Source organism: Pseudophryne corroboree, chromosome 3 (assembly GCF_028390025.1).
Source record: "Pseudophryne corroboree isolate aPseCor3 chromosome 3, aPseCor3.hap2, whole genome shotgun sequence".
In the NCBI taxonomy this organism is placed as follows: domain Eukaryota; kingdom Metazoa; phylum Chordata; class Amphibia; order Anura; family Myobatrachidae; genus Pseudophryne; species Pseudophryne corroboree.
In genome coordinates, this window is record NC_086446.1 from 38,505,682 (window position 1) to 38,526,910 (window position 21,229).

General features: G+C 44.9%; 1 protein-coding gene across 4 annotated transcripts in view; it reads left to right on the top strand.

Moving 5' to 3' along the window:
- LOC135054648 (zinc finger protein 268-like) overlaps positions 1 to 16,092 on the top strand; it is a 247,646-nt gene extending 231,554 nt beyond the window's left edge. For 2 of the 4 annotated variants that reach the window (XM_063957882.1, XM_063957883.1), the window contains 2 exons: positions 3,181 to 3,388; positions 4,411 to 16,092. In XM_063957882.1, coding sequence (XP_063813952.1) covers positions 3,199 to 3,388; positions 4,411 to 6,497 — 2,277 coding nt within the window. In that variant the 5' untranslated portion in view covers positions 3,181 to 3,198 and the 3' untranslated portion in view covers positions 6,498 to 16,092. The remainder of the gene's footprint in view (positions 1 to 3,180; positions 3,389 to 4,410) is intronic. The other 2 variants (XM_063957884.1, XM_063957886.1) reach the window with 2 other exon arrangements.
- The last annotated feature ends 5,137 nt before the right edge of the window (positions 16,093 to 21,229 follow it).

The window sequence follows — 21,229 nt, forward strand, 5'->3', positions numbered from 1 at the left end:
TCTTTTCCTGCATGGGTAATTCCATGGCTTACTTGGCAGATAGCTGAATATAGCACTCTTGGCAAACATGTCTTATCTTCTGTTTTCCAGAGTCCTGTATCTTGGTCTTGTATGGCTCCCTTCTTTTGCCATGTGGCTTTTTCTAAGGGACCTGCTTGATTCTGGAAAATGATGAGTTGCTGTAGATCAGCCATGTGTGCTGGGTTCTGAGGTTCATTTTCAGCTAGCATTATTTGTACTTCTGATTTGTCAGAGCTTTTGGCTGCTCTCTTTGCTTCGGCATCCGCCAAGTTATTTCCTCTTGTTTCTTTAGTTTGGTTCTTGGTGTGTGCTTGGATTTTTATGATGGCTACTTTTATTGGCTTGTCCAGAGCTTCAAATAGTTTCTTTATCAGATCTGCATGCTGTATCTGTTTTCCTGTAACTGTCTTGAAGTCTCTGCTTTTCCAAATCTGGCCATAATCTTGCGTAATTCCCCAAGCATATCTGGAGTCTGTGTATATATTAGCTGTTGTGTTTTCTGCATACTCCAGAGCTTTAGTGAGAGCTATTAGCTCTGCAGCTTGTGCTGATAGCTGTGCTGGTAAACTTCCTGATTCAATGATATCAGTCTCTGTTGTAACAGCATACCCTGTATACGGGGTTCCATTATCATAGTATCTTGATCCATCCACATAGAGGTTGTGCTGGGCATCAGGAAGGGCTGTGTCTGTGACATGAGGTAACAGTTGAGTCTCTTGTTCCATCAGAGCCATGCAGTCATGGGAAAAATTTGTATTGTGTATATTTTTATCACTTTCTGCATTCCCATAGTTCATGTGGTCCACATCATCCTGGTTATTCTGGGTACCATTGCTAGAGATATTATATGTCTCTCTTCTCCCTCCTTTTGAATCTAGAGATTCATACTCTGCTCCTTTTTCCTGCAATAGGGCCGGTAGTAGAGTTGCTGGGTTGAGGGTGGTGCATCTTTTAATGGTGACATTTGTGGCACTTAGTAGAGCTACTTCATACTTGGTGAGTCTTGCAGCTGATAAGTGCTTGGTTCTGGCTTGCTGTAGTATTTCAGTCACCGCATGTGGCACCTGAATGATCAGTTCATGATTAAGCACAATGTCTATGCATTTCTGTTTGAGAACTGCTGTTGCTGCAACTGCTCTGATGCAGGTGGGTGCTCCTTGGATAATGTTGTCCAGTTTGCTTGAAAGATAAGCCACCGGGCATTGCTTGCTTCCATGCGTCTGTGTAATGACTCCAAGTGCATGACCTCTTTCCTCATGGCAATAAAGAGTAAATGGCTTGGTGTAGTCTGGCAGACCCAAAGCCGGTGAAGATGCTATGGCAGCCTTAAGGTTCTGAACTGCTTCAACTTGTTCTGTGGTGTAGATTGGAGCATCTTTCTTTGTGCTGTCATACAAAACTTGCATGTAGATAGAAGCATGTGGTATCCATTCTCTGCAGTACCCAACAAGACCTAGGAATGATCTGGTCTGTTTAATAGTCTTTGGTACTTTGGTTTGTAGAACAAGCCGTTTCCTTTCTTCTGTAAGGTGTCTGGCTCCTTGTGAGATACAGTGACCAAGGAAGATGAAATTCTTCTGGCTAACAGTAGTGACCCTGCATTGTCTGTATGATGAATGGTCCCCTCACAATAGGAGCACATGAGATGTAGTGACCCTGCAGCATCTATATGATGTACTGTCCCCTCACAGTAGGAGCACATGAGATGTAGTGACCCTGCAGTGTCTGTATAATGTGCGGTACCCTCACAATTGGAGCACATGCGATGTAGTGACCCTGCAGCATCTATATGATGTACTGTCCCCTCACAGTAGGAGCACATGAGATGTAGTGACCCTGCAGTGTCTGTATAATGTGCGGTACCCTCACAATTGGAGCACATGCGATGTAGTGACCCTGCAGCATCTATATGATGTACAGTCCCCTCACAGTAGGAGCACATGAGATGTAGTGACCCTGCAGTGTCTGTATGATGTACAGTCCCCTCACAGTAGGAGCACATGAGATGTAGTGACCCTGCTGTATCTGTATGATGTACGGTCCCCTCACAATAGGAGCACATGAGATGTAGTGACCCTGCAGTGTCTGTTTGATGTACGCGCCCCTCACAATTGGAGCACATGAGACGCAGTGACCCTGCAGTGTCTGTATGATGTACGGTCCCCTCACAATTGAAGCACATGAGATGCAGTGACCCTGCAGTGTCTGTATGATGTACGCTCCCCTTACTATAGGAGCGCATGAGATGCAGTGACCCTGCAGTGTCTGTATGATGTATGGTCCCCTCACAATAGGAGCACACGAAATGTACTGACCCTGCGGTGTCTGTATGATGTACGGTCCCCTCACAATAGGAGCACATGAGATGCAGTGACCCTGCAGTGTCTGTATGATGTACACTCCCCTCACAATAGGAGCACATGAGATATAGTGACCCTGCAGTGTCTGTATGATGTACACTCCCCTCACAATAGGAGCACATAAGATGCAGTGACCCTACAGTGTCTGTATGATGTACGGTCCCCTCACAATAGGAGCACATGAGATGCAGTGACCTTGCAGCGTCTGTATGATGTACGCTCCCCTCACAATTGGAGCACATGAGATGCAGTGACCCTGCAGTGTCTGTATGATGTACGGTCCCCTCAGAAATGGAGCACATGAGATGCTGTGACCCTGCAGTGTCTGTAAGATGTACGCCTCACAATAGGAGCACATGAGATGTAGTGACACTGCAGTGTCTGTATGATGTACGGTATCCTCACAATAGATGTCTTCCTATGTGTGAGTGTGCTATGACTTATCCTGTAGTCACTAAGAGCATCTTGGATACAAATATATTATAAAACGATATAACTCTCCAACTGCGCACAGCGCAGTGATATAACATGAAGACACATCTTTAAACAGGCTGCGCCCGACGCCGTTAGTACATTTGAATGGGGTGCCTAACGCTCATTGTCTCTGTAGAATGGCGCCGGGCACGGAGTAATAACCCTTCAGTGCCGCAGACGCCATTGTACCTGTGGCTGACAGGGTCTCCGGCCACACTATCACTATATGATCTGTAGAGAAGCTGTGTGTCTTATTCAGTGATATTCTGTTGTTCAGTCTTAAAGTAATCAGACATTACTAAAGTGTTATTTTGTTGTTATTCAGGGTGAACACCTTTCTGATATGAAGGCCGAAGATATAGAGGGAGAAGAAGAGACCTATGTGACTGATATGAAGGCAGAAGATATAGAGGGAGAAGAAGAGACGTATGTGACTGATATGAAGGCAAAAGATATAGAGGGAGAAGAAGAGATGTATGTGAGGGGAGATCAGAAGTGTAAGGAGGAGGAAATCCCTACAGATATCAGCACAGGTGAGTAATAATGCGTATTACAGAAAAGAGTCACATACTCTCCTTCCTGAGTCACTACAGAAGTCTCTTCCCCTACACCCTCCTCTGTCAAGTCAAACTAATGAGAGAAATGTATCTGCCCAGAGTGGGAGTCAGGAAACGTCAGCCCCTATTATACTCCTCACATCATGTCACTGTGCTACCAGCCCAGAGATCTGACCTGTCTCCTCCCCACACTCTGGTGTATCTCATACATCAGTAATTAAGTTGTCATTATAATGATTGACTTGTTGGCTTAATTTAGTAGCATGTATCTGGTGTGGCTGCTCTACATGGAGATGAACAGAGGACCGTATAGAGGCTGCTGTTACAACATACATATCCTCCTGGAGCACTTTGTGTAGTGTGGAAGCAGATGTTGGTAGTTCAGCCCACAAGTGTCCTGTATATATGTGTGGGGGCAGTCTGGATGGATATTGTGGCTTAGTAATGTGGCTGATGAGGATTCCTGTTCTGTGATACTGGCTCAGGAATGTTACCCAGCACAGGCTGCATTATGTGGGGGAGAGATAATCATTGGAGATGTGCCAATCGCATGTCCCTGTGGCTGGGGCTATGACATCTGTTGCGGCATCAGAAGGCAATATTTTATTTGTCCTTATTTGTTGTTGATACATTTAGAATTGTAATAATGTGGTTATAGGTTATAAGCTGAAATGTAACAACTAAACATTATTCATAATAGTGACACGGTGATGTAGTGGTGAGCAGCGCAGTCTCGCACCACTAGTCACGAGTTCAGTTCCCAACCAAGGTTCTATATGTGTGCAGTTTGCATGTGTTTCCTACAACTCTGCAAAAATCATACTGGTAGTTTAATTGGCTTCTGACATATATGAACCCTAATGTGTCATGTGGAATATAGATTGTAAGCTCCACCGGGGCAGGGAATAATGTGATTTTCTAGTTATTCTCTGTAAGTCTGAGTAATATGTGTGCACTGTATATAGAACTGTGCATTATAATAGTTATATTATTTTCAGCAGATGGAGGCACAAGCAGGAATTCCTTGGAGGGAGATCTCATCTTGTCTGCAGATAGTAAAATAGAAGATAACCTCACACAGGATTCTCCAGGAGACATCCCCAGTACTCTAACTACACATCCAGTACCTCACAGTGCTGATACTTCATCTGATCCCTCTAATCGCGATGACTGTTCATCTAATACCTCTGATTTTGTTAAACATCGTGCAGCTCATACACGTGATAAAATATTTCCCTGTTCTGAGTGTGGGAAAAGTTTTACATTCAAATCACGTCTTGTTACACATCAGAAAAGTCACACAGGTGAGAAACCATTTCCATGCTCTGAGTGTGGGAAAAGTTTTATACACAAATCACAGCTTCTTATACATCAGAGAAGTCACACAGGTGAGAAACCATTTACATGCTCTGAGTGTGGGAAAAGTTTTATACACAAATCACAGCTTGTTATACATCAGAGAAGTCACACAGGTGAGAACCCATTTCCATGCTCTGAGTGTGGGAAAAGTTGTGCAGGCAAATCACAGCTTGTTACACATCAGAGAAGTCACACAGGTGAGAACCCATTTCCATGCTCTGAGTGTGGGAAAAGTTTTCCACTCAAATCACAGCTTGTTATACATCAGAGAAGTCACACAGGTGAGAAACCATTTCCATGCTCTGATTGTGGGAAAAGTTTTATACTCAAATCACAGCTTGTTATACATCAGAGAAGTCACACAGGTGAGAAACCATTTTCATGCTCTGAGTGTGGGAAAAGTTTTGCACGCAAATCACAGCTTGTTATACATCAGAGAAGTCACACAGGTGAGAAACCATTTCCATGCTCTGAGTGTGCGAAAAGTTTTGCACACAAATCACATCTTGTTAGACATCGGAGAAGTCACGCAGGTGAGAAAGCATTTCCATGCTCTCAGTGTGGGAAAAGTTTTCCACTCAAATCACATCTTGCTAGACATCAGATAAGTCACACAGGTGCAAACCCATTTCCATGCTCTGAGTGTGAGAAAAGTTTTCCATTCAAATCACGGCTTGTTACACATCTGAGAAGTCACACAGGTGAGAAACCATTTCCTTGCTCTGAGTGTGGGATACGTTTTCCACTCAAATCACAGCTTGTTATACATCAGAGAAGTCACACAGGTGAGAAGCCATTTCCATGCTCTGAGTGTGAGAAATGTTTTCTGTGTAAAGCAGAACTTGTTAGACATCAGAGACATCACACAGGTGAGAAACCATTTCCTTGCTCTGAGTGTGGGAAAGGTTTTGCACACAAATCACAGCTTCTTATCCATCAGAGAACTCACACAGGTGAGAAACCATTTATATGCTCTGAGTGTGGGAAAAGTTTTTCACACAAATCACAGCTTATTACACATCAGAGAAATCACACAGGTGAGAAACCATTTCCATGCTCTGAGTGTGGGAAAACTTTTTCACTCAAATCACAGCTTGTTATTCACCAGAGAACTCACACAGGTGAGAAACCATTTATATGCTCTGAGTGTGGGAAATGTTTTTCACACAAATCACAGCTTATTACACATCAGAGAAGTCACACAGGTGAGAAACCATTTCCATGCTCTGAGTGTGGGAAAACTTTTTCACTCAAATCACAGCTTGTTATACATCAGAGAAGCCACACAGGTGAGAAACCATTTATATGCTCTGAGTGTGGGAAAAGTTTTACACTCAAATCACAGCTTGTTATACATCAGAGAAGTCACACAGGTGAGAAACCATTTTCATGCTCTTATTGTGGGAAAAGTTTTATACTCAAATCACAGCTTGTTATACATCAGAGAAGTCACACAGGTGAGAAACCATTTTCATGCTCTGAGTGTGGGAAAAGTTTTGCACGCAAATCACAGCTTGTTATACATCAGAGAAGTCACACAGGTGAGAAACCATTTCCATGCTCTGAGTGTGCGAAAAGTTTTGCACACAAATCACATCTTGTTAGACATCGGAGAAGTCACGCAGGTGAGAAAGCATTTCCATGCTCTCAGTGTGGGAAATGTTTTTCAGGCAAATCGTATCTAGATAAACATCAGAAATCACACGGGAATAAAGCATTCCTATGATCTGATACACAACAGTGTTGTAGCAACACTCCAGTCACACAGTGACACTTTAAGTTACTGCAGATAATTGGAATGTGTGTCTTTAATATAAGACTGATAAAGATGACTCAGATGAAACTTACAGTATTTCTTTATTGCAGTAGACAGGACCAGACTGCCCATCTGTCACCTCTGGCATATTCCAGAAGGGCTGGTGGGCTCGTCCGGTTCCACAGACAGATGGGAAGGCCACACGCAGCCTCTAGCTCTCTGGTTTAGCTGCCCCACTGCTCAAAGTGTGCGTCTCCATGGAAATGGGGGCGTGGATTTGCTGCACATTCTTGTGCTTCGTGTTCTTGTGCCCTCCCCCCCCCCCGTGATGTGCACTTGCAAGTTTACAAATGCCCAATCCAGATAGGAGCCCCAGTTCGTCCCTGGCAGGAGATATCGGCACTTCTCTCCACATCAATAACAGACCATCATGTTATATAGGCGTCTATGGGCCTAATTCAAGGTTAATCGCAAAGGAAAATCTTCCTCTAATTGGAAAATCCATGTGCACTGCAGGTGGGTCAGATGTAATATGTGCAGAGAGAGTTAGATTTAAGTGGGTTGTTTTCAAACAGAAATCTAAACTGCAGTGTAAAATTAAAGCAGCCAGTATTTCTCTAGCATCCATAAGGGATATTGGGGACACATTAGTACGATGGGAATATATGGGGTCCAAAGGAACCAGTGCACTTTAAATTTCTTCAACTGGGTGTGCTGGCTCCTCCCCTCTATGCCCCTCCTACAGGCAGTTTAGAAAAAAGTGCCCTCAGGAGAGGATGCGCACTCTGCTATATCCAAAGTTTTTCCTAATTTTATTTTAAACTTTTGTTTATTTCGGTATGTTTGGGCAACAGCATACCTGCGCCGTGGGAGTTGGGGGGGGGCGATCACTGGCCTTGCGAGTTGCAGAACCGATTCCCCGCTGCAAGACCACCGTCCTGAGGGGTTGTTCAGCGGGGTACTGCGCCTTTGCTGTCACAACCGCAGCACGCCGCACATGCCTTACAGATTTATGAAGGTTAATGTCGGGGGTGAGTAGAAACCGGGGGAGCCCTTCTAGGGGGGGTCCCCCGGTTCATGGTGCTGCTTTCACATGGGTGAGGCATAAGGGTCCCTCCTGGGGGATCCGCTATAGCCCCTGTGTCAAATTGGCTAGCGGTGAGCTGAACTAAGCATTCATGTAAGGTTACAGCATGTTTTGGTGACATGGCCAGTATAAATATAATCAGTAGCTCCGGCGCCATTACAGGGGTCAGAGCTACATCTGAGCGGGCTCCACTGCATTTTGGTGCCTTCCTCTGCAGCAGCAGCCTCATGCAGCTCCTCTGGACTCTGACACACGCTGGATCACTGGTACTGGGTGTAGTTTAGGGGATGAGCCGTTATTTGTGCACATTACTTATTCCTAAAGAGGAAACCGTTGTAAACAATCAGTTTTTGATGATTTAAAAACGCTGACAGCCTCACTGGGGCTCTCTGGCGTTGGTGTGCTGGTGCATTCTCTTCCTCTCACATGCAATAGGGCAGGCTTGCATTGAACAATGGTCTGTGTTGTATGTGTATTGTTGTGTGTTACTTTTCATCATGGTAAACACAAGTTGCTGTATGCAGTGTGTGTAACACCAGATTTCCCCCACTCTGAGCTGGTTCCATTTTATGTGAGCAGTGTAGTCAGTCCTCACAGAACGTAGGGAGGGTCACGAGCCTTCCTGGCTGGGTGCAATCAAAACTATGATGTCTGATATGTCATCTCAGCTCACTGCAAATGCCCACAAAACACAAGAACTGCAACAAGCAGTAGCATATCTATCTGCCATTGCTGATGTTCCTTATCCCTCTATCTACTGCAGGTCCACATAAACGTGCTTTACCTGCACTTCTATCAGATACGGATGATGATATACAGGATGACGTTGATTCCATAAGTGGGGATTCCACTCCTACACAGGATATTGAACCCCTCATTTTAGCTATAAGGGATGTGCTGAAGCTCCCTCAAGACAAACTGGCTACACATTTCTTGACTCTAAAGAATTAGATGATTTATTTAAGCTAGTCTGAAAAAATCCAGATAAGAAATATCAGGTGTCAAAATGTTTTTTGCATACATTCCCCTTTGCCCAGGAGGGCAGAAAGTTCTGGGAAGAATCTCCGGCTGTAGACGTCTGTCTCTCGCCTCTCTTAGAAGGCGGTACTCCCGGCTCCGGGCTCCTTTACAGCAAAGGACTCGGGGGATAGAAAAATTGAGACCACACTGAAATCTATCTACATTGCTGCAGGTGTATCTCAAAGACCGGTCATTGCAGTACGGATGGTGTAATGGTTAGCATTACTGCCTCACAGCACTGAGGTCATGGGTTCAATTCCCACCATGGCCCTAACTGTGTGGAGTTTGTATATTCTCCCAGTACTCGCGTGGGTTTCCTCCCACAATCCCAAAAATATACATGTAGGTTAATTGGCTCCCAACAAAATTAAGCCTAATGTGAATGTGTGTGTGTGTGTGTACATGTGGCAGGGAATATAGATTGTAAGCACCACTGGGGCAGGGACTGATGCGAATGGCCAAAATATTCTCTGTAAAAGCGCTGTGGAATATGTGTGCGCTATATAAAATAACTGGTAATAAATATAATACATAAATAATTGCAGGTTGCTGGATGACACATGCAATTCATTCCTGGGCTACTCAAATTCAGGAGGGTCTCTCGGGTGACATCACCCTGGTTACTACGGTAACTTCCCTAAAACACATTCAGGACAAGAGTTCTCTGTGACTCCATAAAAGAGACTGGCAATATAAATGCAAGGACCACTGCTATGGATTGCAGACGCTGACTCAAAACGCAATGTGGAATCTATTCCCTTAACAGGTGAATGGCTCTTTGGAGGCGAATTGGGCGCATGGATCTCCAAAGTTACTGCTGGGAAATCCACGTTTCTTCCCCCGGGGCTCCGCCTGCTAAACGTACCTACCCGGGACTGTCTACTCAGTCCTTTCACTCCACCAGATTTCAATCTAGGGCCAGAGGTATGCAGCTAAAGGCACCAGAGGTAAACCTAAGAAATCAGCCGTTGCTGGCTCTCAGAAACAGAGCACCAGTTCAGCTTCCGCAAAATCCTCAGTATGACGGTGCCCACCCACTCCGGGAGGATCTCGAGGTGAGAGCTTGGTTACGTCACTTCAGCCACATCTGGGAAAGTACCTGCCAGGGCACCTGGGTAAGGGACCTTTTTTCTCAGGGTTACAAGCTGGAGTTCGACGGTGCTCCTCCCCAACAATTTTTCTAATCCAGCAGTGGAAAATATGTGTGTTACGCTACTACTGGCTATCACAAAGTTAGTCCAGTCCCAAGTCATTGTTCCAGTACCCCTGCTACAGCAAGGATAAGCTTACTACTCCAGTCTGTTCATAGTGCCATAACCAGACGGGTCTGTGAGGCCCATTTTGAATCTGAAGTCCTTGAATCCTTACCTAAAGGTTTTCAGATTCAAGATGGAAACTTTGAGAGCAGTGATCGCAGGCCTAGAACAACAGGAATTCCTAGTGTCCCTGGTGGTCTGCCCAAGAGGCCCTACTTCCGATCAACATCCTGGAACTTTGGGCTATCTACAATGCTCTGATTCAGTCCTCCCTTCTCCGGGATCAGGCAATTCAGGTACAGTTGGACAATGCCACAGCTGTGGCGTACATCAATCGACAAGGAGGGACAAAAAACCGGGCCTGCATGCGAGAAGTATCAAGAATACTCCTCTGGGCGGAAAGAAATGCAAGAGCACTGCCTGCAATATTCATTCCAGGAGTGGACAACTGGGAAGCAGACTTCCTGAGTCGCCATGATCTCCACCCAGGGGAGTGGGGCCAACACGCAGAGGCGTTACTTACTTGCAAAACACCTGGTTCAACCGAAGGTGAAAAGGGGCGTGACTTCGTGGCAGGTGCGTGGCTTCACGTCCTTACCCCGTTTTCGGCACATTGTGTGGCCGGGGGACGCGTGCTTCCCCCGGATACTGATGCATCTGCGGTGCTGGCTTCTGCACTGTGACAGGAGCTGGGTTGCAGCACGTTATTATCTAGTGCAGCACCCGGCTCCTGCCACTGAGCAGGACCCGGTACTTTGCTGTCACCCCTCGGAGGGTAACACCTGGTTGCAGACCACACCCACCTTGTGACGCCAGTGCCTACACCCTCAGGTGTTTCAACAGATCATCGACAGGTGGGGTTGCCCCCAGATCGACATGATGGCGTCTCATCTCAACAAGATACTTCGCTGCTATTGCTCGTGAACCAGAGACCCTCAGGCGTGCGCAGTGGATGCACTGACGTTGCCTTGGCCTTACCAGCTGGTCTACGTATTTCCTCCGATTCCATTGATCCCAAAGGTACTCGAGGATCCGGCATCACGGAGTACAAGCAATTCTGCTTGCCCCAGAGAGTGTGGTACGTGGATCTTCTGGGCATGTCCATAGTAGACCCTTGGCCTCTGCCAGTAAGAAGGGATCTTCAGCAGGGTCCGTTCGTGTGCTCGGACTTACGGCGGCTTCGTTTGATGGCATGGAAGTTCAGCGGAACATCCTAGCTCACAAGGGACTTTCCAAAAAGGTCATTGCCACTATGGTCCAAGCCAGGAAACCTGTGACGTCAAAACACTATCATCATATCTGGTGGAGATATGTCTCCTGGTGTGAGGAATGCTTATACATTTTCTGCATTCCACTTGGGAAGATTCCTTCATTTCCTGCAGGCTGGAGTGGATAAAGGCTTACATCTGGGATTCATTAAGTTCCAGATTTCAGCTCTTTCAATCTTCTTCTTCCAAAAGAAGTTGGCTATGTTGCCTGAAGTTCAGACCTTCTTGCAAGGGGTGCTTCACATACAACCTCCGTTTGTGCCACCTACAGCACCTTGGGATTTGGATGTGGTGTTAAGATTTCTGCAGTCCTCCTGGTTTGAACCTCTGATGATGGTGGAAGACAAGTACCTTCTGCTAGGCGTGTCTCGGAATTGGGGGACTTATCGTGTAAAAGTCCTTACTTGGTCTTTTACGAGAACAGCGGAGCTCAGGACTAGACAGCAGCTCCTGCCGAAGGTAGTCTCTGTGTTTCACTTGAATCGAACTATTGTGAACCCATCCAGTTCTGGCACGTCTGCCCCTCTGGAGGCAATGGATGTGGTGCGAGCCTTGAAGATCTATGTCAAGAGGACGGCTCGGATCAGAAAAACGGATTCCTTGTTCGTGCTGTAGGATGCACAGAAAAAGGGTTGCCCTGCTTCTAAGCAGTCCATTGCTCGTTAGCTTTGGCTTACTATCCATCAGGCCTATGTGTCGGCAGCCTTACCTGCTCCACAGTTTCTGAAGGCCCACTCTACAAGATCGGTGGGGTCTTCCTGGGCAGCGGCCCGTGGAGTCTCGGCCCTGCAACTCTGCCGAGCGGCTTCCTGGTTGGGGAGGAACATCTTTGTGAAGTTCTACAAGTTCGATACCCTGGCCAAAGAGGATACCCAGTTTGGGCATGTTCCCGCCCATTCTGAAAGCTTAGGGACATCCCCATCGTACTAATGTGTCCCCAGTATCCCTTATGGATGCTAGAAAAAATAGGATTTTAAATACCTATCTGTAAATCCTTTTCTCATAGTCCATAAGGGATATTGGGCGCCCTCCTCTGTATGGTGACTTTTCCTGCAGGTTCTCTGTTATGTGTTACCTGTTCAGCTGTTGCTGTTTATGTTGCCAGGTGTTGCTGGCCAGTCTATGTTATGGTGTACTGGTGTGTAAAACCGACCACACTTATTGTTATGTTCCTTCTCTCACGTATGTAATTTCTCCTTCGGGCACTGTTTTACCTATAACTGCCTGTAGGAGGTAGCATAGAGGGGAGGAGCCAGCACACGCAGTTGAAGAAATGTAAAGTGTCCTGGCTCCTTAGGACCCAGTCTATACCCATCGTACTAATGTTTCCCTAATATCACTTATGGACTACGAGAAAAGGATTTACCGGTAGGTATTTAAAATCCTATTTTACCCTTCACATAAACAATATAACCCACCAAAATCTAACTCTCTCTGCACATGTTACATCTGACCCACCTGCAGTGCACAAGGTTTTGCCCATTAGAGAAAGATTTTGAAAACCCCCATTGCAGAAATTGTGAATGCATCGCAATATGCGGGCTAATCACAAAACCGTATGCAATTATCGGAACATCGTAGATTTTTCCTATCTACGCCAGGCAAGGTCATACACAATTCTTGCGAAACAAACGCTGGAAGTGGTCATCACTGACGTCAGAGGCCCTCCTTAAAAGCGCCTGGGCACGCTTGCATTTTTTCAGACACAGCCAGAAAACAGGTTTCCGCTCAGAAATGCCAACTTCCTGTTAGTCAAACAGCAGCTGCGTTGCGCTCACGATCTGTACATCATTTCTGTCACTTTGCTAATGCATGCGCAGTCGTTCCATAATCGGCCAGATTGCGATTAGCAGATTTTACAATCCTTACTGAATAAGGTTCATAGGCTCCAGCGCTCATGAAATTTAGCTCCGCCCTCCTCAATATCTACTAGGTCTGATCTTCTGTCAGAGTATAAAATAGTAATTCCTGGGTAACATTACTCAATGTAGGGGTTTGCTTGGAGATCCATTTTTGTAATACAGCCTTTTAATACATGCGGCAAACTTTCCTCAGCAATACTTGATTAATAAGCTCCAGTTCCATAGAATTTCATGGATATAAACAGTGACAGATAGCTTTACCTATCGCAGGCAGTAAGAACGCAGTGTTCAGTTAGTGAATGGTCAGCCAGCGGTATGCTGCTACCTCACGCTCACATTAGTTATTCTCACCAGCTGTATCTATAGCCGTCCTGGATATAAAGTCTCCTATGCTCCATTGAGCTGCTCGGGTGTAGGGGTGTGTAGCAAGTACTTTGCAATATGCAGCGGGAGGGAGGCCGCAGCTCACGTACTCCTGTCTGTCTCCGTGCTGTATGGTGGCAATTGGCAAAAGGAGTGCAGTAGATGAGGGAGGGTGCCGTCTGTCCTTATCCTTAATGCGTTTCTCCGCCGTTCCGATCTGGTGGTTTCTTCTGAAGGAATGGTAATAGTGTGCACTCCAGGTAGTCACCTTTTTAAAGGCATCAGTGTCCAATCAAATGTCTCAGTTCATTATTAAGGTGATGCTCACACCTGGAGAATGTATTCAAAAGCAACTCACATGTGGAGGTGATTAATATCCATTTAATATAAAGTAAATCTTATTATAGAAATAGTATTATAAACATGGCATCATTGAGAAATTGCTAGTTTAATAAGCAACGTATATAAAAAGCATACTTCTATATATCTTCATTGTTGATTCATATAGATAGATAGATATAATAATCTTTAACATTCAGTTCCAGCAACTAAAGTCCTCTATATGCTAAATAGCCTAGTTGGTTAAAACGCTGGTAATACTGACCATAGAGGTCCGCAGTCGATCCCCCTGTGGGGATTTGGTAAATAATTTTTTCTTTCATCAAATTATATGTTCTTCATATCCTCCATTATATAAATAGCTTATCTGGTCAAGTATCATCATTTATTCAAATCATTGGTGCATCAAATACAAATGTAATATTTCATGAACACATTACAGCTATCTAGTTTGACTTTTTCTTTTTCAACTTTAACATTAAATTACAAGATCATAATTCTTCAGTGGGCTAAATAGCCTAGTGGACTAAAGCGCTATTACAATGCGCAGTAAGACCCGGGTTCAATCCTCCAGCGATACTCCAACTTTTCTTCAGAAAATAAAATTACTCAATCTTTAATACTCATTGGTCATCTATTATTCATAACTTCCACCACTTTAAGAGCAAATATATATATATATATATATATATATATATGTAATGTTCCATAATAATCATTTATTTTTATTTAGCTAGCTATTGATACCTTATATTCCATACTCAGAGCGATGGATGTTATGGTTTCCAAACAAATTCTGTGAAAGAGAAAGAAAGGGGGAGGGAAAGGTTTTGATATCTGGATGTCACACAAATTAGATGTTGTTCATCTCAGTTGTGTCATTGAGACCTACAGGGGACATGGTATGTACAGAAAATATCCAGAGAGCTTCCCTTTTACATAGCTGATTGAATCTGTTTCCTCCTCTGTCTGTTCTTTCTGTCTGTTCTATACCCTGCACTGATAAAACATTAACACCCCCTTTATGCTTAAAGTTTACGTGACGTGATAAGCTATGTGTTATTTCCACATGTAGAACATTACGTCTGTGTTAAATGAACCTCAGATTCAGTGTGCTGGTTCTTCCTATATACTGTGCCCCGCATACACAAGTGATTAAATAAACAACTAACGAACTCTGACATTTGATGATGTTTTTGATCTTAACTAGAGTCAAATCCAGCGCTTCTGTTCAAAATGTGGCTACACGTAATACATTTGGTCTTACCACAGTTATAACATCCTTTAATGATAGTACGAGAACTTATCCAGCTATTCATAGTAGCAGGATTTTTTAAAGAAGTTGATCCTTTAAAGCAGAGCTGGCCAAACCGGTCCTAGAGGTCTACCAACAGTTCATGTTTTCCAGGCCTCTCGGAGATCTGTAGAATTGTCAGTTAGGAATGAATGCAGCACATCCTAATTAGTAATGACTACACCTGTGCACCAGCTAGGTGGTCTGGAAAATGTGAACTGTTGGTAGATCTCGAGGACTGGTTTGGCCAGCCCTGCTTTAAAGTGACTTGGAGCCAGTAAATTCTTAAGATTACTTGTTTTTTGGAAAATAATTCTTAGTTGTTCTTCTATGCAGTTCACAAGCACATTATCATGTTTTAATAAATATTTTTTTTTTTTATAATTCATTTGATTGTGTATTAAATTTGAGATAAAAATAGGGCCTAAGTTTTTGCATTTTGGATACAGAATAAATTATTATGTTTTGTATTTAGAGCTCATTTAATTCTTTTTTCAAAAGGCCTCTTGGATAGCCCTGTGCAACAAATGCCTCTGTCAGGTCATGAACTTGTTGTATAAATTGTGTATCTTTTGAACAATTATGCCTGATTCTTAGGTATTGGCTCTTTGGAGTGTTCAATAGCCAGGGTTTGTAACGACAGCTATTAAAGTTAAGAAACTTACTGGAATCGACATATTTTTTGTGTGTGTAGATAACCAAACTGTTCCCTTCTACTTGGAGGGCAATGTCCAAGAATCTAATTCTTGTGGGGTGCTTAGTGTTCATAAATGTCAAACCAAAAGTGTTGTCATTTAAATAATGAATAAATGATTGTGTGGAAAACCCATCACCTTCCCAAATAAAGAACATGTCATCAATGTACCGACCATAGATCATCAGGTTCGCCCCAAAGGGTCCCTCCCAGACGTAAGTCTGTGAAAGGGTCCCATATATAGATTTGCAATACTTGGGGTGAATCTGGTGCCCATGGCGCTACCATGCTTCTGTAAATACAATTTGGAATCAAAAGTGAAAAATAGTTATGTGTGAATATAAATTGAATGGAATAAAGTTACACTGTGCTAAAGTAAAAATATCAGGACTCAAATAATTCTTAAGTACATTAATGCCTCCTATGTGTGGTATATTCGTATATAGAAACTCAACATCACAAGTCAAATGTACATAATCAGTTTCCATTTGATGTCTTTAATATGATTGATAAAGGGAGTCGAGTCTAGTATACAATTTTTTAAAAAATAACGTGAGGATGTAAAAATGAGTCAATGGGCTGGATTAAAAATTTCCGTCCTTCCCTCCCGCCCCCATCGCACCCGCCGGCAGTATTCAAATGTTAGTGCCGATGGACGTGATATCAGCATTTTAGCTCGCCACCCCTTACGGTGGTGAGCTGAAATGCATGATAACTGACCCGTGTGGATGCCCAAATGGGAGATGGCGAAAGGTTCCAAAACGATTGTGAATAACAGAGGCGAAAGTGGGCAACCTTTCCGAGTGCCTCTATAAATGGTAAGATATTTTGAGATAAAATTATTAGTATTCTGGAAGTAGAAGAAGAGTAAAGAATATTGAGGAGGATCATTTGAAGGGGAAAGGCATAACAGTGTAGGATTTCAAAAAGATGATCCCACACTACCAGGTCAAATGACTTCTCAGCATCAAGTGATGAAAGGACATTAAGAGTGTCACCCAGTATATAATCAAAATGTTGTAAGACAGATATATCCTTCCGTATACTGGAAACAGAGTTTCTACCCCAAACAAAGCCTGTCTCGTCGCTATGTACTAGAGATGGAACTATATGTTTAAATCATTCAGGTAAAATGTTCGTAAAAAGTTTAAAGTCCTATTAAGTAGCAAATCAGGTGATAAGAACCTGGCAGTGAGTGATCTCTACTAGGTTTATGCAGGAGTTTTCAAATGGCATCATTGAAATATGGAGGAGTATGACCACCTAAGATATAATTGAAAAATGCCGTAAGAGGAGCAACCAGAGAGGATCACAAACGTTTGTAGAATCCCCCGGTAAGACCATCCAGTTCCAGGGACTGACCGGGTTTAAGTCCTTTAATTGTAGATAGTACTTCTTGCTCAGTAATGGGTGATGTAAGCGATTCACTTTCAGAACGAGAGTTGAGGAAAGGAAATACGGTTCCAGAAAGAAGTTTTGTTATCTTCCTGGATTGGTTTCTGCACATATAAATTTGAGTAAAATTGGTATAAGACGACCAAAATGGCCGTTCCACTATGCACTAATTTTCCCTCTGTTTCTTGTAAATCCAAGATAGCAGAATCAGTCCTATCTCCTCTAAGTAAATTGGAGAGGCGTTTGACATTTTTGTCCCCATGAATTAGAAAAAGATATTTATTACTGCGTATTTTGCGACCCCCTGCGTGTTGTACAAGGGCTTCTTAATGGATTCCACATTCCTCAAAAGCCTTTTTGGAGGAAGGTGTAGAGGAGTGGCGGAGGGTTTGGAATAACTTACATATGCTTTCCGACTCATAGTGGTGTCCGTTATGATGAGCTGTACAGTAGAGTATGTCACCCGCATAATAGCTTTTGCTGCCTGCCAATACAGAAGGGAGTCACTGGAGTGTAAGTCATTAGTAAAACCATAGTTATTCCAAAAGGTTTCTGGGGAGTCTTTAAATTTAGTAGAAGATGTTAAATATGCGCCAGGAACAGAATGTATCAGAGGAAATAGAAGAGCTAATAGTAAATCAAATGAATGAGTGGTCAGTGAGGTTAAAAATTTCAATAGCTCAAGATTTCTGCTGCAGGGTACACTGGGCTCCACAAGGAATGACATAGGGGTGTAGAGTAGGATCTTGATCCGAAGCACCAACAGGCTCAAAGCTTTGACCTTCCCAAGATGCATAGTGCCGCCTCCTATATCACCACGCCTCCGTGCACAGGAGCTCAGTTTGTAGTTGGTGCTTGCAGTGCAAGCATGTAACAGGAAGTGCTGCTCCAGCAGCCCTAGAAAAAGCTTTTTCTGAGGAAAAGAGAAGACTACAAGGGCTGCAGCAGAGGCACAGATTGTTTTAGATGTCAATAGACATCGCCTGCTGCAGCTCCAGCTCCCCCAGTGGCGCTGTACACTCCCGTGCCCTCGTTGCCGGTTCCCAAAAGTAGGAGGGTCCAGTTTTCTTCCAAGTCACTCACATACGACTGGGGCTCTCCGGGATCGCGTGGCCGTACTTCGTGGGAAGGTAAGTGGGTCCCGCTCGTGGGACCTGCGCTTTATCGCGATCCGGCGCGGCCGGTGGGAGGCGGGCCGCGCGCGCTGGCGTTGACACTGTGGCAGTACAGAGACCCCACTAGGCCACCAGGGCAAGGGCACGGGTCGTTTCTCTTAAAAACCGTTTCTTAGACAGCCCACAGTACCGGTGGTGAAGTCCAGCAGGGGGATAAGGCTTAGACCTGTAGCCCCTCCCCCGGCCCGAGTGCGCCATTTACAGTAAATGTTCCCATCCTGGAGCTGCATATCTCTCTCCCTCACTCCCAGCAGTGTTTGGGTTCCATTTCCCCATCTACACTGTTCCTGGGACTGCTGGGCGATGCCTCCTCTGTAAAGCCGCCTGCATATCAGCGCTGTGACTTTACAGGACACTTAAATATTCTACATGTCTGCTGACAGTGAAGGCTAAGAAAAAGTGCATTTAGTCAGGGTTATTTAGTACAAGTACCCTGTGATATACATCCAGTTCTTACTGTGCAGTGTTATATCTATTATCTGTATAGCTATATTGTATGGCTAGTCCAGTGCAGTGGTATTGCCTGTCATAACTTCTGCATTGTACAACTGTGACTATATGTGTGTGCATCTGGCTGCTGTGTGACCTCCATCTCGTGTTTCTCACTCAGCTTGCTATCCCTATAGTCTATAACCTGAGGGGGCTAGGTGCGTCAGGTTTATCATTAATGTAGGATACTCACAAGATATACTTACTGTGTATTTTTCTCTGATTTTAGTCACCATATCTCTCCTAAATTCCTGTTTGTGCTGACTACACTGCACGGGGGTTTGGGTCAGGTATTGTGCTGCTGATATTGTAGTTACCTTATATTGCGATTTAGAACATGTCCGCTACTGAGGGTAATGGTTCTGGGGCTGATCCCACTGGGAGTGATGATGAAGCCGCAGATGCTTTTGAGGAAAACGTAGCAGCTGAGGGTTCTGGTTCTGAAGGTTCCTTGCCCCCCAGTGGGACTGTAGCAACGGGGGTTCAGAAAAACCCACTGTGGGCTACCTTCTCCACGCTACTGACTACGCTAGTTACCAAACGAATGCCCCCTATGGGACCTCCTGTGCCGGTACAACCGTTCATGGCCCCCGCGGTTAGTCCGCCGTGGGCGGATCAATTGTCTACTCAGTTACAGCAATTGAACCATTCCCTGACGACTAAGAAGTCTACCCCTCGCCCGCCTAAGACCATGGGGTCCTCTAAGCGGGCCCTTACTTCCTCACAATCCACTGCTGTCCCTGACACCTCGTCTGATGAGGATGGCGTTTATACTGACCCCACAGATTCCGATCCTGATGCTTCTGATTGGGATGGTGTTTCACAAGTGGATGTTCCTGATTTATTGGAGGCTATCAAGGTAATTCTTTAGATTACGGATGAGGGGCCGTCCGTCCCTCCTAAGACACCGGATGGGTTTAAGCGTCAGAAGGTGGTTAAACAAGTTTTACCTCATTCTGATAATCTGGTTAATATACGTCAGGAACCCTGGGGAAATCCAGGAAAGAAGTTCACGCCTCACAAGAAGCTGCTTGCTTGCTATTTCCTTGCGCCAGAGCTGCCTAAAAGTTGGGAGACGCCTCCGCCAGTGGACTCACATGTGGCTGGGATGGTGGTTTCCTCAGCTCTACCTGTCACTACCATCACGTCTCTGAAAGAGCTTACGGGTAAGTATGTGGAGGGTTGTCTAAAGGTGATTTGCATGCTAGCGGGTGCTGCGCATAGGCCCACTATTGCAGCGACATGGGCTGCAGAAGCTATTGAAGCGTGGACCCAAGAGCTGGAAGCTGAAATCTCTTCTGACCATGCTAGACAATGCTTGTCATATATTGTCACAGCTTCTCACTATATTAAGGAGGTGGCTTCTGATGCCGGTGTTCTGGTAGCCAAGTCTTCGACTACGTTAGTTCTGGCTTGCCAGATTTTGTGGCTGCGGTCCTGGTCTGTGGATCCGGACTCTAGAAAATCCCTGGAGGTACTCCCTTTTAAGGGAAATAACCTTTTTTGGAGGGACTTGTATAAGATAGTGGCTGATTTGGCGACTGCTAAGACAGCCTGCCTGTCTGCCAAGTACCGATCCTTCTGTGCCGAAGGCTAAAAGCACTTCCTTTTGTCCCTTTCGTCCTTCAGGAAAAGCAAAAGGTCACGTGTACCCCAAACACGCCCGCACTTCCAAACCTGGTAAGCCAAAGCCCAAAAGAGCCTGGGCTGCCTGTCAGTCAGCTTCCAAGACCGATAAGCCTGCAGCATGACGGGGCGGGCCTCCCCCTGGGGGACCCTAGGGTGGGGGGCTGGCTTCTAGGGTATTCCCAGTAATGGCTGAAGACCACTTCAGATGCCTGGGTACGGGATGTCGTCACTCGAGGTTACGCCATTGCATTCAAAAACCGTCCCCCTCATCGATTTTGCCTGACAGATGTCCCTTTGGATCAAGCAAAGGCAAGGACTCTTCATTCGGTAGTACAGACCCTCCTGGACACAGGAGTGGTGGTACAGGTGCCTCTTGCTCAGAGGGGCCAGGGGTTCTATTCACCGCTGTTCCTAGTCCTGAAATCGAATGGGTCCGCCCGGTCCATTCTCAACCTCAAGGCGTTGAACAAATTTGTGAGGGTCTCCAAGTTTTGGATGGAAACTCTTCGCTCTATTGTTCTGGCCTTGGAACCTGGGGATTATATGGTATCCCTGGATTTACAGGATGCTTACCTGCATATTCCTATGGCAATGTTGCATCAGCAATACCCGAGGTTTGCGGTTGGCTACCGCCACTACCAGTTTAAGGCATTACCTTTTGGTTTGACTATGGCTCCGTGAGTTTTCACCAAAGTCATGGCGGTAATGACGGCTTTGCTCCGCCGTCAAGGGGTCAGGATCCTGATGTACCTGGACGACTCATTGATCCTAGCAAATTCCCCAGAAATTCTCCTACGTCATCTGGATCTAACTGTCCAGTTTCGGCAAGCC